The 18562-nt window shown below is 43.7% G+C and overlaps 1 protein-coding gene across 2 annotated transcripts; it reads right to left on the bottom strand.

Annotated features, from left to right (window-relative positions):
• Nucleotides 1-441: 441 nt before the first annotated feature.
• Nucleotides 442-14016, bottom strand: NDE1 (nudE neurodevelopment protein 1). Of its 2 annotated transcripts, none has more exons than XM_021539670.3 (9): nucleotides 13727-14016; nucleotides 9531-9658; nucleotides 8831-8984; nucleotides 5615-5763; nucleotides 5139-5275; nucleotides 3934-4110; nucleotides 3389-3480; nucleotides 2266-2402; nucleotides 442-1164 (listed from the first exon to the last, which is right to left on the bottom strand). In XM_021539670.3, exons 2-9 carry the CDS (start codon nucleotides 9614-9616, stop codon nucleotides 1071-1073), a joined length of 1026 nt encoding a protein of 341 aa, XP_021395345.2. In that variant the 5' UTR covers nucleotides 9617-9658; nucleotides 13727-14016; the 3' UTR covers nucleotides 442-1070. The 2 variants fall into 2 exon arrangements, with proteins under 2 accessions (XP_021395345.2, XP_021395346.2); XM_021539671.3 differs by lacking the exon at nucleotides 13727-14016 and adding an exon at nucleotides 13667-13691.
• Between the last annotated feature and the right edge of the window lie 4546 nt (nucleotides 14017-18562).

Genomic DNA, 18562 nt, shown 5'->3' with positions numbered 1-18562 from the left:
AACCACCATAAAAATTGTTTAGTCATAATTCATTTTGCAAGTACAGGCTTCCATAAAATACATTAACACTGGGAATGAATCTACTCCATTTAAAAAACAAATACAATAATATTCTATATGGGGAAATATTATTTAAAAAAAAACATTCTTTACTCATATAGACTTCTCTAGCATAAAGGGCTTTTCAGGTTAAAAAAGCATTTCTAAATTAGTAACAGCTGATATATTCATATAGAAAAATAAAAATATTAAAAAATCACTAGCACCCAAGGCACCTTAGTGAAGGGAGGTTTGTAAAGCAGTAAAACCCACCTATCAAGATGTTAGAACTAGAAACTTGATCAGGTTTGCCCTCCTACAACCACCAGGCTTTTATAAGCCACTATGGGGTTAAAAAAAAAAAACAAACAACCAAAACAACAACAACCAAAAAAAAAAAAAAAAAAAAAAGGAAAAAGGAAAAAAGTCTACATTCTATTAGCTCTGGGATCTCCTGAGCACTCTCAGCACTAGACATGTCCCACCTTTAACCATGACCTGTTCTGAATGAGAAATCATTGCTTACAAAAACATCTTGCCACTACAGAGGCAGATTATTGTGCAGCAACATTCTGATCAGCAAACATCTCATGAGGAGCTGAGCGGCTCCCCTGCAGAAATACACCTTTCTCTTTCATCTGGGTGACTGCAGCACACAACACCCATGGTAGAAAGCAGAATTCCAGCCAGAACTGGTGGTGTATTAACACCAAAAGCCAAAGCCTGAGGAGCTGCATAGTGAATATTGCTGTCTTGTAGGCAGGGGGACTACAACTTTGGTAGTGTCAAAAGAAGTGACCTTCCAAGAGCTGTTTACAGTAGCAGATGCAGGAAGCAATTCCCAGTCCTGCACTGCTGTTGCTTTGTCACACCTTGTCACCCACAGAACTTGCCCAGAGGCCCCACCTGAAGCCACTGCCAATTGTTCAGTTCACCTACCCTGACACTGCTGTCTGCTTGCTCATTGATATTCTCTTTAAACCTAAAGTTTGAAATACACATTTCTCCTTTCCCAAAGGCAGCCAAGCTTTTCACAGCAGCATCTTGACAACACTTTGTGAGGGATGGCTCACGGGTCCTGGGACGTGTGAAGGCCGTGTTCCAAACTCCAGGCGTTTCACCAACCTGCAAATGCAAGGCTGAAGTCAGGGCATTTCTCACTCCGTGTAACCATGCTCAGGATAAATGCTCACTCCCAGATCAAACCACCCAGCTGAGATGAGAGAACAGTACTCTGAGCACTGCAGGAACCCATTCATTAACTGGGCTGAGTTTTCACTGTAACACAGGGCTCCATTTCCCTCTGCGTAATGAACACTATCTTTTACAGCTGTTGGAATTTCACTTTAGCATTGCAGCAGTAGACAGATAATCAGCTCATGCATATGTAAATGTATGAGAAAGCCCTGAGGCTTTCTTGCAGGAGCTTTCATAAGGTTTCTCTCCAGGTTAGAAGAGCAAGTACAATGTGGAACATTCCTTCTAAACACCACTGGGCACTGGTACCAGGACAAACCAGCACAAGGGTCTGTCTAAATAATTAAGTCTGAAACAAAGTGTACTATAGGCACTTAACTTACACAGAACCTAAAGAAGTGCAGTCCAGGATTGGCAGAGTTTAAGCAGACGCTGAATGGAAATTTGTGATAACCTCAATGATTTTTCTTCATTTGATTAAAAAAAGACAACTGGTTCATACATTCAGAGAAATGTGTACATTAAGTAAGGTAACTTCCTGTCAGCTGCTACTTAAAAACACATCTTAGCAACTCAGCATTCTCAGTAGATCCACTATTCACCATTTTTCCAGTTCTCCCATAAGTAAGAATCTTAACTATGATAAGGGAAGTCTCCCTACATGCCATAACATTCCTGAGACATCACCTGTACAAGAACATAAAGCATAAAACAAATTGAACCTATAAACAAGAACTGTTATACTTTCTCCCAATTAAACACTGATTTACAATAAAACACTTCTTGGACTTGCTTCAGATTTGAGGTATTCAAAACTTGATTGCAGCTAGTCTTCGAATTTCAGCAGCTAATGACTCCAAATTTTAAACTGACCTGAAACATTCACATCATAATCCTAAATAACTGAATTTCACACACTTTGAAAACAAATCTGTCTCTACCACCAAAAAGACTTATATGCTAAATATCAGTCCCTAAGTTCCAACACCAACAGCTGTCACTGAGACACCAGCAGAGCCCAGCACTCACCCTGTATCACACAGAGGCTGATGAGGACTCAGGCGTGTTTCCAGGACATCTCTGTTCATGTACATGGACACTGCAGGTCTGTTTGGAGACTGGTCATACACAAAGTTTCGGCAAGAGGCAAGCTTGGACTCCAAAGCCTGAAGTAAACAGACAAGGCAAGGATCAGACTGACTGTTCTCTTTCAGAAGATGGCATCAGGGCACACCAAAATGGCACTCAAGTGTGTGGGTTTGGGGTATTTTTCTTTCTTTAAGAGTGAGCTGTCCAGTAGAGGAACCTGCTAGTGCCACACGAGTTCTGAATTTGTGAAGAGATGAAGATAAGCATGTCTCTAAAGATGAATCTCTGTTTCTCTAGGGAGCTGATGCTCTTCACCAGCAGGAACACAAAATCTTCACTTTCCTCAGAGAGATCTTTTCATCTTTCTTACAGGCATAAATTTTTAGATTACTAAACATTCACATGAGCTATCAGCTTCCCTAGACATGTATTTAGATGGTACACCAGAGAGAATGAGCCACAGATATGTTATTCTTCATCACATGCTCCCATTCTAGATCATTCCACCTTTATTCAGTTGCTTTCTGGCTGCATCAGTTCTGCAGCTCAGCCCACCAAAGCCTCATAGAAATGTTTGTAACAACACAGCACCAAGGCATAAGGAATGTTACACAAGTCATGGGGTAACTTCCCAGCATCAGCACTACCTTAAATATCAAACTACAGCTTAGCAGGACATTGGGTCTTGCTCAAAATACCACTGGACTCTTAAGGCAAAGTTCAACAGAAGCCTTTTGAACAACAGATACCAGCCTGCTAAGTTCTCTGCCTTTCATGGGAACAGATCCCTTCTGAATTTACTCATGCTGACTTATTTTTATGCACATGCACTTCCAGAAATTCATAGAGGGAGATCTTATCCCCACTAGAAAAACAATCAAGATCCATTTTTATTTGGGGGTTGGTCAGAAAAAAAAGTTTGAAGTCCAGACCAACCTGAAGGCCACACTTAGCTAACCTGAGGGCAAGAGACTGGTTTGAGTCTCCTCTGAGCAGCAGTGCTGGCTGCAGTTCCCAAGAGCTCCAGCTTTCCAAAAGCTTTGCCTGGCAGGTAATCACTCACCCCCACTTTTCGCAGCAAGTCTCCCACAATATTAAGTGCAGATATTCTTGCAGCTGGTGTGAGAGGGGTTGCACCATAACTGTCCTCAAGACCTGCAGGGCAGGTTAAAGAAGGATATGTTACCCATGGAAAGGAAAGAAAAAAAAAACAACAACAAAACAACCATAAAATTGACCCTACTGTCTTAGAGAAGATGATTCAAGGAACAGGATTAAAGATCACACAGGTTTTTAAAAAGGTTTTAAAACCTTTCCCCTAAATTAGACCAACATCTCTGGGACAGTTGTAAACTAATAAAAAGTCCCAACCACTCATCTTATCCCTCATTACCAGACAGTTCAAGTCAATTGGAAATGAATAGACTATGAATAAACCCAAAAAAAACCACAGTCTTTGAATATGGAGACCATGGTGATTTGATTTGGGTGACACTACACTACACACTAGATTCTGTGGCTAAAGAAGGAATGAAAAGAAGGGAGAAAACTACAGCAAAACCAAGAGCATCAAGTGGTATTTGTGAGCTGTCAGTCCCTGCCAGTCACCTCTCCTAAACGTCCCAGGGGTGGGAATGCTGATGGGTGTCCGGCGCATTGCAGGTGTTGAGGGCACAGATAAGGAGGCCTGAACTGCAGTGTCTGTTCTTTCTGCTTCCAGGGGAGCTCTCATTGGTGTTTTGGGTTTCTCCTGTTTCTGCTGCACTGCAAGCTCTTGTCGTAGATCTATGAAGGAAGCAACACAAAGCAAGTGCTGGAGTACGCAGCCACCAAGTAGGAACCAAAAAGGGTAATCTTTTGTCAAAAGATTTTTCTCCTCAGAGGTGAGGTAAAGTCACTTATCCTTGTAAAAGATTACTCCAGGCATATCTTCAAAATCCAGATAACTAAAGGTCTTTCTAGTTTTGTGGCTCAAAATGTTTTAGTAGGGCTAGTCCAGTTGCTATTACCTGGCTTTAATTTTCAAACCCTTTCAGGAAGCTTCCCTTCAGACAGGGAATTAACTCCTTGCCAAATGTTACAGACTGGTAAGCAAAGGCACATCAAGTCTGAGGCTTGGCAACTTGGCACACCTTGGCTACCTTCTGGTCCCTGCAAGGTTGACATCCTACCTGTTGTACCCTTTTCTACCCTGGTTTCCACATGAAGGAAACTTGATCTGAGGCCAGGTGGAAGCCACACCATTAGCTCAAGGGATAGAGCACTTCTGTCCCACAGCCTGGCTGTAGTTTATGGATGCCACTCAGGGGCACAGAATCCAAGATCTGAACACAGCTGTTTATCCAGCTCCAGGGTCTTTCTCTTCTCACCCAGCCTTGTCAACAGATAGCAAAAAGCCAGAGCATTCCAAGGCAACCAAAAGTCAGCCACAGCCCTCCTGTTTTACTTCCCCATTAGTGCTTCATTGGCTCCATTTCCCACAGCCCAGGAAACAATGAGGTTAGTGTGTATTAAAGCTGACCTTCATGGGAAGCCACACCAGCACAGGCACCAGCTGGACTGGCTGAACTCCCTGAAGCTCTGATTAGGAGAAGGCTGGAACAGACTTTTGTTTCTGTGAGAACTCTGGAAAAATGTCAAGAGTTCAAGGAGGGGACAGAACATTCTTAAGTTTCCTTACTTGCTTCCACATTTCAGATACCCAGTTTTAAAGAAACAAAGTTAAAAGCCCAGGTCTAAGGCATATGGAGAGGACCAAGCAGCTACAAGGCAGCAGGAGAGAAAGGAAAAGATACAAATAACTTCTGTCTAACCTCTAGCTTCATCTTTCAGGCGCTGCACAGACTCCAGAAGGTTTTCTTTCTCATCCAGCTCACTCTCCAGAAAAGCATTTCTTTCAATAGCCTGGTTTAAACGTTGTTCAAAATCCTCCAGGGACATTATAGTGGCTCTGAAAAGGAGTGCACTAGGTGTCACCACCAGATCCTTCAAGCACATGGAGAATTCTCTCTCACAAGAAAATGAACACTTGCATTTTTGTTTGGTTTGCTTTGTTTTATTAACATTTTTTTTTAGCTTGAAATATATGAAAGAATGCAGTCAGGGAAGTGGGAGAGGTAAAAAAAAATTAACACATCACCCATCTGCAACCAATCTCTTCAACACAATCATCAGACAAGTGATAGTTCAGAATGGCAATGCTAACAAACAGTGCCACAAACAGCTCAGTGCCACCATTCTTGCAGGACAGAATAGAGGTGAAAAAAAAAAACCACAAAAAGCAGATCACCTTTTTGCTCTTTCCAAATCATCATTTTCTTGCTCGAGTTCTCTAATGTATTTCTGAAGCTGCTCTTTAATAGCTCGTGTCTGTGCCAAGTCATCTTCCAGCGCAGAGATCTGCCTGTATCCTTCTGAATGTTGCATTTCAATCTTTTCCTACTCAAAAGCAAATCAAACAGCATATCAGGTACTTAGCAACACATGCTCTCTTTTTTCAGCATTGTCTGAGCCCCTTGAAAGGCACAGAGAGACACTCTGAAGATTTTTGAGAAACATCATTTTACATATGGTAAAACACCAACAAATTCAATTGCTCACACATTTCTGGGCTGCCAGCAGACAAGAGTTCTTCCTGTCACTCCTTATCAAACAAAAGTGCTGGGGAACAGTTCCCAACACTCACAGCACAGGGCCATTCCTTGCCTCTCCCAGACAGCCTGACTCAGCACAGTTTCTTAGCAATACACAAAGCACACAAGAGAAGACACTTATTTTCAACCCTAATATGAAGTCAGGCAATATTTAGGAACCAAAGTAAGAATAAAAAAAAAATTTCAAGTGTGACCCTGTTACATGCTGCTGTGGAGTCAGCAAGATTCTGCTCTGCCCATGTGGCTTTATTAGCCCAAAGCAGGTTCAGAATTCCAGAACATTTCAGGTACAGGTACACTTTTTTTGGGTACCCTCTAAACCAAACCCTGTCTCTCTCTACACCACATATACAAAGGTACATTTAAAACAGGCATAGGCAGGGAGGAAGACTCAGCTTCCACATCAGGTCTCTCTCTCCTGCACTGCCACTAAATGTGGAGTAAGTTCCACAGTATGTGACATGGGAAAGCTTTCCCATGTGACGGGGAAAGCTCCAGAACACACTATTACAATGCTTTATACTCAACTACCTTGCCGTCGGACCACTTCAACATGCCAGATGTTTTTTGGAAACTTCAAGATTGCTGTGTAAGCAACATTCCTGAAGTACTCTCCAGACAGAATTAAAGTACAAAACACTTGAAGTCACTGGAAACAAATCCATGCACTGGAATTTGAAAACCATGGCAAGTAGTTTAGTGTGGATGATAATGTGAAGACAGCTATTTTAGCACATGAAATGCATAGACAAGGAGGTGGTAAAGAGATATCCATCCTGAACTATTATTGACTGCAGTGTGGTGACACTGCTGTAATTCCAAACCTCTGAAACACAGTTAAGAGCCTCTATATGCCAAGAGGCATATTACTTTCAATTAGTTTCTCAGGACTCTCTAAACTAACCCTCCAAAGCACCATTCCCATCAGTTTTTAGGCCATGTGAGCTCTGATTTCTGAGGGGGAGCAGGCACACACACTGGGCTGGTCAGCTCAGAGCCACAAGCTGTGTGGGCCTGGCAAAGTTCACTGGTGCTGACCTAGATGCAGATCCCAACCCTTGATGGGCTCAGTTAACACTGCTGCTCAATAGCTTCACGAGATTAATGCTTTGCTCTTGAATTGATTCAGATAAAAGACCAGAACTGCAAGGTCTGAGTCTTTGTTTTTAGCCAATTGTAATAATCTATCAGCTGATCTGGCCCTCAATGGTGGCTCTGTTCCTTCACTGCAGGCTGTTACTGCAGTTTGCAAGCTGCATGAATAGCCAATTGTTGAATGGTTTATTTCAAGCAGAATATATTTTAAGAAAGTTATCTACTGTGAAGAATCATTTCAGATTTTCTAAAATATGGCTACCCTCCACTTTTTGAGGTTCTGTATTGCTTCCTGCTATTTTCCTTCCTCACTGTTTTGCCTGGTTCACTGGCCTTTCCTCTCATCCCAGCTACTCTAGAGAAAGAAAATCGTCTACACATTCCTCAGTTAAATGAACTATGGGTTTTATTTTTAAAACTTTTGTCTTCTCTCCAAGACCATCAGCTTCCATGAGTTTATGTGGCTATCTAGAACAGCAGATCAATACTCTATACAACATGCACAACACCTAATATTTCTAAGGTCCTACAACAAGAACAAGGATTAAAGCAACATAAATACAATGAAACAAGTCTTGAAGGTCTTGCTATCAAAAAGCAGGGAGTGGAGGAAAAGGCTAAGCTAGTGCTAGGACATGTGCCTGGAACAGAAGAGCATTTCCTTAAGACAGTAATTTGGACAACCATTTAAACAAAAGGCATTGCAAGTCTGGATTCATCCAGTGATTAATCACTTATACAAATACCTTCACTCCCATTAGCTCATTATTGCATCCAGCTGAAGTGCAATTACATTAATCTCTGCTTCCACAGAGATTGAGCTAGCCCTATAAAACACAGTGTAGTATTTCTTGGGTGACTAGAACTCATCTGTAAACAAAAGGCCTAAATTAAAACTTTAAAAAGTCACACCAGTTTCAGTGACCATTTTTCCCAAATTTAAGAGAACTTACCAGTATTTCCTGAACCTGTCAATCAGCACACCACCATCTTATCACTCTTCATACTCTAGATAGCTTCATTGTTTCTTAAGCCACAATATTAAGAAGCCTCATCTCAATCAGTTCATATCCTTTATGCTTTATGGTACTGGAAGTTAATACCTTTCTGCTGGTTCTTATTTTCACTAACTAAGAATGCTAACTAAGTGCAAAAAGAAAAACTCATTTTTCCCTAAGGACAGAGAGATTCAATAACAAAACCAGGACTGAAACTGTTTTATGACTCTCAATTCTATGTGTTACTCACCAGCTGCTGCTTCCCCAGCTTATCTCCAATGTCAGATAATAAATACATAACTATGTAAAAAGGGTTTTAAACTGAGTTTCCTTACATAATGCAAAAACACAGCTGCAGTGTTTGTACTTTGATTGTTCTGCTATATTATCTGTGACTGCATGAGGCAGACAGCAAGAAAGCTATGAACAAAAGCACTAAATAGATGGAAGAAGGAACCGAACAGCAGCTCTCTTGTGTTCACACTCAGCCTCCACTCCACTGTGGACAATTTTCTCCCATCTGAAATCTATCCTTACACACAGCCACAACCTGTGAACAGGCCTCCAGGAACACCACCAAGGAACACAGAATCCTCAGAGCAGACAGCAGGTTGGCATTTCTTTACTTTTCAAGACTTTCCCTTCGGCAGTTTTCTGGCCAATTTCTCTGTAATGCTGAGGCCACACCATGGGGCAGAGTCTGCAAACACCTGCCCTGCTCAGCCCTGCCCTGAGGATGTGCACACCAGCAGCTCCCACCTTCACCGACTCCAGCTCCATCCGCAGGCGGTTGTTCTCTGACAGGAGGTCTCTGTTCCTGGACTCTGTTTGCTGCAGCTGAGTCTCCAGCTCAGCTTCATATTCTCGGCTCCCCTCTTGGAATTCACGCAATTCCTCCTGTGTATTCTCAGCACTAGAGAGAAATTCCAGCAACACAACGCATCACAATGAACAATGGAAAAAAATATCATACACTCAAGGTAAAAACAAAACTGCTCTTGAACACAGGCTATATGCCCTTCTCCAATATATGTATTCAATAGGAAGTGAGAAACATATGCAAATGTCTCCCTGCCATGCATGGGAAGTCACCCCATAGCAAACTGGTAAAGAAATAAAAAAGTCAAAATAATCAGAAAAACCCCAGAGTCCGTCTTCACACTGTAGATGTTGAGGATATGTGCCGTCTCTTTATTTTGGCAATTGTCCACTCCCTTGCACATTTATTCCATTATTCAATTCTATTATTTACTTGGAAATATAAAGAAAGCTGTTATTGATTAACAACAAAAAGTTAGGAACAGAGAGAAAGATGATGGGAAATGTTTTATATTCTTGAACAATTCTGCTGAAACAATCCTCCAACAAGCTAAACAAGCAGCAATGAGAGAGCTGTGTCTTTGCATGAAGTGTTATGCACCTTATCCAACCACTTGGAGGAATGAAGCCACTGCCTTACCACTGCTTGTATTTTATAGCCAGCTCCTTCCAGTATCTGGTTTCCTCTTCCACTGAGCTGAAGTGATGTACTTCTGAGTCTTCCATAATGAGTCCTCAAAGTCTAAAACTCTTGTTTCATTTTCCCCCCTGAAAAATTACAGGGTCAAGCATAAGAACTCAGGCAGTGAGCAGCCTCATCCTCCTTGCTGCAGAGCAGAACATCCCTCCTCCCACACAGTCACTGCCCACCCGGAGACCAAACTAAAGGCCAGCCTTGAGAGGACTCTGTCAGACTGACCGTAAATGTGAAAGAATTCCTGCTAAGTCACTCTCCCCAGTTCTCCCAGCGCTGCTGCAGGCTTACACCCCATTCCCTGCAAGCGAGCACCTTTGGCACCTCTGAATACACAAACCCCAAACCTGAGCTGCAGCTGTGCCAGTGCGCAGAGAACACAAGGGAAGGAAGATGCAGGCACAACTTCAGCTCCAAACACACTGTAATTCAACAACCCCAAAGACACTTATCATTAAAGTAAAGAGAAACTTCAAAGAGACAGAGATTAGGTGCTCAAGATACTTATTTCTTGAGTTAACATTTAAAGGAACACATAAGATTTTTATGGACTTAACTGCTGCACAGGTGAAAATTTCTTCCTAGGTCAACAAAACAAAGCTACCCAACTTTAAACCTGAACTATCAAAATCCATGTATAGCCACAAGATACCTGGATACCTCGGAGAGCCATGGGAGAAGGGAGGGTAAAAGCTACCCAGAGGTTTTAGCAGGATACCATGGGCTGGGTTAGGTATGCAGTTAAGATTGCAGCAATCCAGACAATCCAGCTGTCCCCATGCCAGCCCAAACCCGGTCACAGGACACAGTCCCAAATGGGAATGACACATGAAAGAGCCACAGGGGAATCAAGTCCCTTAAGCTGGTCACTCCCACTTGAGGACTTAAGTATCTAAACACCGCAATTAAATAAAATAATGCCCTGTGATGTGCATGACACTCTCTGTTAAACGGGTCAGCAACAAATATCATGTCATACTAGTTAGTCTTGACAATGCAAAAACATCAAACCTAGTGTTGTGCATAATCTGCCCATGTCCAGCCCTGGGTGAGGCAAAGATTCCACTCAGACATTATCAATTTAACCAAATTGATACCAAATAAGAAACCAAATAAGATCAAGAACAGCAAATACAGGTGGAATTGAACAATTCATAACAGTGACGTGAAAAAAAAAAAAGAAAACCACATCACGGAAATCGAATGACTGAAGAAACACAGTTCTACCAAATTTCAATTTCAGTTCTGCTAAGCAAAACATTTCCTAGAGGTAATTCTGAGGGAACAAAGAAGAAGGAATGGCTGAAGCCTTCAAAGATCACTTAGATGTCAGCCCCGTCTTCTACTCTTATTTATGATACTCATAAAATGCTGGAGTAAGACTCTCTGAGCAGATGTCTTAGGTAAAGAAAATGTGCATACACTGCACATCTATTGAACTCTATGGAAGAAAATATCTTTAACCTGTGTCAAGACTTTGCTTTCCAAAAAATTATCTGGTATAAATAAGATTGAGTAACAGCCACCTACTTAGTAACTGTACCGAGACAAACCCAAGTAGTTCTTAACTCTACTATGGACAAAAGTACTTGAAGCAGTCTGGCAGTCTAAAAGCCCAATTCTTACATACCCAAGCAATGCCACAAAGCCCAACTCCTCTTCACAGCCCAAGTAATTATCAGATTATTGAGCAAGGAGTAAGCAGCATCACAGCTGAGTGGGGCTGTGCCTGCATACCTCAGTGCACAGTATCAGCTACACACTCACAGAAATTACATGTTATTTAAAAGGGGAGTTGGCAGCCGAGGAGAAAAGTCACTAAGCCTTAGTTTTATAACTGAGTTTGACACAATGTGTTCATTAGCCAAGGCCACATGTGTTCTTTCAAACAAATAAAAGGACTGTGTAATGTATTGACACACTTCCAGCATAAGGTTTCAAGGCCGAAGAATGCACTGGACAAAAAAAGAGGAAAAGGAGTGTGAGTAAAAAGTGATTTCCCAAATAGTACTCTTGCCCATTAAAAAGAAAATCATGACCAAGCATAATTAACATTCTTGACCTAGGATAGTTTATGTCACATCTCCTCTGTTACTTTTAAGTGAACTGAAAGTGCCTTTGATGTTAATAAGCATGTCCTTCTGCTCAAAGCACTGTGCACACACATACTGATCCTTGCAGCACACTTGTGGAGAAAAAAAAAACCAAAAATGATTTTTTTCTGACACAAGCATTATAAGAAATCAAATATCTGTGTTTGGACAGTCAACAAAAATAATTCAGGGAAGATAAACTGCAAGACAGCTTGCTCTGAAAAGCTTTCAAACAACCCTTTGGAACCAAAAGACAGCTTCAATCAACTTCAAAATCTTTAATATGCTCAGATCTGGCTTCTGTGTTTTTATATTACACTTTGGAAGAACTAAAAGACTATAGTAATTAGAATTTTTTGAGATTGTAGAGGTGCACAGAGAAGAACTTTCTTTAACTGACCCATACAATCCATAAGGCTTTCAGAGAACCCTGTGAATATTCACAGCAGCACAAAGGGGCTGCACCCTTCAGTGCCAGGGATGTCTTTGTGAACATGAGATTATAGTATGAGCCCAGTGAGGATGTCATCCATTAAGGGCTCACTCTCATTCATGGCCACCATTACTAAATAGTATTTATAATTTAAAATTAATTGTTCAACTGCAAATACATGGAAGGACAGTGGACCTGTACTTATTCCAGAGATGTGGCAACTGTCCTGTGCCAAAGGCATGTTTTTTGCTGTAACATTCAAGGAAGACCTGTTACTTTCCTTCCCTCCACCACATCTTAGCTCAGATTTTCAAACTAACCAAAGACAAAAAAATACAAACTTAAACTTTAAAGAAAAATTCCAAGTTTGAGACAAAGTATAAAAGCTTTTTTAAACTTTTTTTCTGACATTTGTCTAAGAAGAGTGCAAATAAAAACCACGTAAGTCTTGTTAAACTCCCTGTAGAAAAGGCAGGGCTGTGACTGGTTTTCCCCTGCTGCCTTCTACCTTTGATTTTTAACAACTTCAAGACAACATGCAAAATGCCAGAAGAGAAATTAATCAGGAACTCCTCATTGTCTGGGCTCACTACAAAAGCAGGGAGAGCAAAGGGGGGGTAAAGGAGATTTTAGAAATTTATTTTTAAACACTGGAAAAGGTGGGGAAAACGAGGAGGGAAAGCCAGAGTCTGTAGCAGGCACACGCTGGCTGCACCTTGCTTGTTCCAGCGCACACGAAGCCGGGAGGGACAGCTGGGCAGGCAGCACAAGCGCTGCTCACAGGCATCGCAAACTCCACAGCATGCAGGAAGGAAGCGATCATGGGTGGGGACTGGAATTTTGCAATAAAACACGGCAGCATGAGTGTTGCGGAAAACAATTTCATACCAGTGAGAGCAGAATTGCGAAATTCCACAGGAAAAAAAGCAAGTATCAAGAAAAACAACACACAAAATTATTGAAGGAACTTCAGTTTGGGAATCAGTTTGAATTCACCCGAACTCATGAGGGCCCCAACCTACATTGTTTCAGTCCTAGAACAAAGGACTCAAAACGACCCTGATACTGAACTTTTTTCTTCACAAAAGAACATGCTCAGTGAACAGTGTTGACCTACCTTTGTAGCAATGTCTAAGTCAAAGAAATTCACATTGTAATAAAAAAGTGAAACAGTACCAGAAATACTACTGACTTATCCATGACAGAGATTATAAATTTCCTATTAGACATTATTTTCCTAAATGTAAACCAAAATAAACCAGCTCTTTGCTCCCGAAAAGCAGCTTTCCCATCCTATGAAATTCAGATTTGCTTAAAATATTCCCCTTGAAAGGGTCGTTCTGTAACACATGGGCCTGTTTTCTTTTGTTTAAGCCATACAAAAGAAAATCACCACAAAAGAGAAAGAAAAGGGAGAGGTCACGGGAGCAGCAGGATTACTACAGAATCCCACAGCCAGCACTGAAAAGAGCCATCGGCTTCTCCGGGGCTTCTCTAGCAAAAGGCTGAATTCAGCAAAACCCTCCTCCTCCCCGTAACCAGCCCAGCTCCCATACTTCCAACTTCCCAGCGCCTCCTGAGGGAACTCCGCACTGTTCTGCGCTGAAGGGCCTGACCTTGGTGGTTGCAGCGGCTGCGAGCCCGGAGTCAGCGAGGCAGCGCGCCGCGCTCCATCCCCTGCGGGGCGCGAAGCCGGGCGGGGGCCCGCTCCGCTCCCCGCCCCACCGGCCCCGCACGAGCAACTCCAGAAGCAGGTTCAGGTCCGCGCGGGGCGGCTGCCGGGCAGGGTCCCGTGTCCTGGTCCCGTGTCCCCGCTCCGGTGCCGGTGTCCCGGTGTGCCGGTGTGCCGGTGTCCCGGTGTGCCGGTGCCCCGGTGTCCCGGGCCGTGCCGGGCTCTCACCGCGCTCCCGCCGCGCCCGCACGGCCGCTCCTGGCCCGGCCGGCGCCGCCGCCCCATTGGCTGCCGGTCACGTGCGGCGGGGCGCTCGGCCAATCAGCGCCGCCGAAACGCGCTTCGGAAACTTTGGTGACTTTCAAAAGCCGCCGGGGGTGGCGGCCGCGGCCGGTTCCGGGCTCGTTCCTGTTCCCGTTCCCGTTCCCATTCCCAGTCATAGGGCTATTCCCGCTCTCGGTCCTGTTCCCAGGCATGTTCCCGGCCCTCGTCAGCCTTGCAAAACCATCTCCCCCCTCCCCCCAAATCCATTTTCAACGACCTACAGTCACACGCACAAGGCTCCGCATCTTCGGAGATGCTAAGCGTGTAAACCAGCACGCGCTGTAATTTTAAAGGCGTGGTTGACCTTAAAATTATCTAAAAGAGGAAAAGCTTTACATTATTTTTTTTTTTTCTGAATTCAAAAGACCTCTGCTGCCAAAGCAAGCAGCGAGAGAGCGCCGGTGTCTATTTTTAACGCCAGCCCAACATCTTTAGACCAAAGTGCCCTTTTCCCCAGCAAGGACAGGTTTCTGTGTCGCAGTCTATGAAATATTAGACACTTCCACTCATCCCCATCCCAGCATGATGTCACCATTGCAGAAAAGGAGCGGCCTCCGCAGGGCTCCCGTGAATTCCCCGCCGCGCCCCGCAGGCAGGATCCATCCATGGGAAGGGGCCCGAGCCCTGCAGAGACTTCCCCAGGCTGCCCCGGGTGTGCTCCTACCGACTGTGCACACAGACTCGCTGATTAGTGCTGCCTGGCGATGGTTTCCGGAGCCAAAACAAAAACACAAATTATCACACGTGTATCACTGCGGCCGCGGAGGCAGGGCCGTGTGTCACCGGGTGTCACCGGGTGTCACCGAGTGCCACCTCACCCCCATCAGCGCCGCTGATGGCACCCACGAGCAGCAGCCCGGCCCCAGCTTTGTTTCCCTCCGCTGTAACACCGGGCCTGGAGCACGGTCTGGTCTGAAGAGACTCGCCTAAACTGGAAATCCGCCTCCCCCAAAGGCTGTGTAAGGCTGGGACTGTAACCAAGCGTGGATGCTTTTCCATAAATATTGCACTACAAGGAATCTGTCCATAACTCAGATAACTTTAACAGAAAAGGGTGACAAAACCTATTCTACTTTCTTGTCAGGCATTCAGCAAAATAACTATATTTTTAGGTCAGATGTTCAGCAGAAGTAAATGGAGACGAACTATCATAAAACTATGAAGAGAAAACTACATAAGGCATTTTAAAAATTGGGTTAATAGCATTTGCAGTTCTGTCATTACCAAAGAATGTTTCTATTATCAGATAAGTTGCAGAAAATAAACCACATACTATTGTAGCATGTTGCCAGTAATTAAAACAAATTATACATTGTTCACAAGTTTGGGACAAAGGACATTTTACTTCAACACTTTCAGCAAATTTTTGAGGATAGTATGAAATACTTGTAAAACACAGCAAAATTTCTCAGACTTCAGAGGAAGCTGAGACCCTCTCGTCCAATTCTGAAACAGTGAAACAGCACCCTAACAAATGCCAGGGGCTCAGAGGCACTACCAGAGGCACTACTGTACACAAGCAATAAATATTCTTAAAAAAGGTTACTGTAATCACTGTGATTGCCTTGTTTGCAAGAAGAACGAGAATACTTGTCTTTTTCAAAATTAGCAAAGGAGGAGAAATTATTTTATGCATTTATTTTTAGTTTGCTGATTAATAATTAATAACTGGCAGATCTTTGTGGTGCTAAGATTCATGTGCTGGTTATTTTAATAAGAAGGCCTCACTGATTCTTCCACAAAAACTAAGTGGACAAAAATGTATCCACTGTAAGTTCTGGTAAGGTTGTAACACCTTATCATTTCTCAATTACCTTCTGTTGGGAAAAAATACTTGCCTTTCTTAGAGAATTAAATAACTCACCACACCACCCACTCTATGGATGGAACAGGACCTGCTCACCAGTTGTCATTACCAACTATTGAACTGCTTTTTTATTTTTTTTCAAATGAATTACCGACACCCATGAATGTGACAGACGTTTTAGAATATCATATGGAAATATTGCTATCACTGAAGAGCAGGTATTTAACATCAAGAAAACCTTTTTTCTGTCTCTAAAGATGTTATATAATTTTGTGCAGTCTGTATATGCAGAATCAGATTTGCACATGCTTAAGCAAGAAGCAGATTCTCTCTGCTTTAAAAACCTTCTGATATCTCGAACTGACACATTTTTGATGAAACTGTCAAATGCTCATTAACAGCACTGGTTTATTAAGCAGAGCAGAATACAGCAGCTCTCTCAGCCTTGGCACACAGCAGTGACACCCCCAGTGACCCTGGCAATCTTGGCTGTGGCTCTGAGCTTTGCCACCAGGGCTTCTCCTTGCTGCCGGCTGCAGTCTCTTAGGCCAAAGTGCAAGTAAATTCCAGCTTAGCCTAATACCACAATTATGATCAAAAGGTACTGAGGCACCAAAAAGCAGATCCCACCCTGTGGTGTCACTAACCTCCCTCCTTGAGGGGCTCAGCCACCAGCTGAGGAGCAAGCCCAGCCTGGGTGACGTGGACTGGCTGCATGACTTTGGCCCAGCCTTCTGAGAGAGCTGTTAAACTGTGAGCCAGAGCCTTGTCTGTAGAAAGACAAGAACAGGAAAACTAGAAATGGAGGACAGGTTGTTGAGGCAAGCACTACTAGCAACACAACGATGCAAGAGGAAAAATGCCACTTTGCAAAGTGATAGAATCCTAAAGAGAGTAAACCCCAGTGACCTCCAGCGAGTTGCCAGTGCCACCACATCAACAGACCAATGACCCCTGAGTGGATGCCCACAGATTTCTTGATGCTTCTTCGGCCAGCAGACTTCAGGTGTTTTGTCAAGGGGTGGGAACACACTAATGCCTAATCCAGTGGGTTCTTAGAAGGTTGTTCTTTTTTTGTTGGCCAGTCATTGATTTGTATTTTCAAGCTGTGTACATCTGACTTGGGGAATAGCTGATGATGCCCAAGGCACCCAGAGAAAGCACAGAGACAGACATGTCTGTTAAAATAAGCAAACAGAAGGTTTCTGAACTGGAGTGACATTTAACTGCTGTCCTTGGGCTTGGGACTATAAACTGCCATCAAGGGAACAGGCTTCTAAAAATATTTTAAAGGGCATGTCCCTGACAAAGCTACCCAGATTTTTTTGTGTGTGTGAATTAAGTTTTATGTGAAACTTTGAAATCTGTGCAAGGTGTTCAGAATTGTTACTTACAAGAGCCCAATTCAGCACCCTGGTAATTCCCTTATTACCTGCCACATGTCTGAGCCGTGACCACACCTGTTCAAGTACCTGCTGGGTGGCCAGGCCACTCTGAAGGATTTCCTGGAGACACCGTTTGTTATCTTATTGTTCTTTCATCCACTGTGCAAGAGCCAAGCAACACTCGGTTTTGAGGCAAGACACTTGGTTTTGTTACCATTCTGCAGAACAGGGTGTCAGGCATTTAACACAGGTGCTGCACCTTTGAGGAAACCAGCAAAGTCTTTTATAGAAAATGGCAACAACAAAAGAATGATTCAGAAACAGGGGATTGGTCAGCTGGGATAGGGTTAATTTCTTCTCAGTTGCTGGTACAGTGCTGTGTTTTGGGTTCAGAATGTGAATGGTACCAATAGCACACTGATGTTTCGGTTTTTGCTAAGTCATTTTTGTCTTAAGGACTTATTTTTAGCATTATAGTAACTTAATTTGAGGTTATATTTCATCCTATCAAGCTCTTATTTAACCATATACTCTATTAGTTTCTGCTTGAATGTATTTGAACAATTAGTTGTCAAGGAAATAAGGATTTGTGGTGTTCTGTTCCTGGGGACTGCATTCCTCCACTGCTCCAACACCCCGCTGTCACAGACCCGTGAATGGCTCTGCTTGGAAGGGACTACAGGAAGGCAGCTGGTCCCACCTCCCTGGCTCTGGAATATCTGCAGCGAGGGAGACTCCCCAGCCTCTCTGGACAATGTGTCCCAGGGCTCGGGCACTCCCAGGGAAGAAGATCTTCCTCGTGTTCAGGTGGAGCTTCCTGGGCATCAATTCCTGCCCGTTCCTGCTGTGCCATTGCTGGCCCGGGGAGCAGAGCCCGGGCCCTGCTCCGAGCCCTCCCTGCGGGCCCCTCTGCGCGGGCACTCACGGCTTCTGCGCCGGGAGTCTGTGTGTGTTATACCCGGGTCTGTGTGTGTTATACCCGGGTCTGTGCGTGTTCACCCGGGTCTGTGCGTGTTCACCCGGGTCTGTGCGTGTTATACCCGGGTCTGTGCGTGTTCACCCGGGTCTGTGTGTGTTATACCCGGGTCTGTGCGTGTTTCACCCGGGTCTGTGCGTGTTCACCCGGGTCTGTGTGTGTTTCACCCGGGTCTGTGCGTGTTCACCCGGATCTGTGTGTGTTATACCCGGGTCTGTGTGTGTTATAGCCGGGTCTGTGCGTGTTCACCCGGGTCTGTGCGTGTTTTACCCGGGTCTGTGCGTGTTT

This window comes from Lonchura striata, chromosome 16 (assembly GCF_046129695.1).
Source record: "Lonchura striata isolate bLonStr1 chromosome 16, bLonStr1.mat, whole genome shotgun sequence".
Classification (NCBI taxonomy): Eukaryota; Metazoa; Chordata; class Aves; order Passeriformes; family Estrildidae; genus Lonchura; species Lonchura striata.
Note: the sequence above shows the minus strand (reverse complement) of the source record. Positions and strands in the feature narration are given on the sequence as shown.

What these genes read in the sequence shown, in the direction of transcription:
- NDE1 (XM_021539670.3), bottom strand. Translation starts at nt 9,616, where the DNA reads ATGGAAGACTCAGAAGTACATCACTTCAGCTCAGTGGAAGAGGAAACC. An exon ending in GATTTGGAAAGAGCAAAAAG is followed by an intron (nt 5,276 to 5,614) that starts GTGATCTGCTTT and finishes ACTCCTTTTCAG; the next exon opens with AGCCACTATAATGTCCCTGG. An exon ending in ACTTGCTGCGAAAAGTGGGG is followed by an intron (nt 2,403 to 3,388) that starts GTGAGTGATTAC and finishes TGTTTACTTCAG; the next exon opens with GCTTTGGAGTCCAAGCTTGC.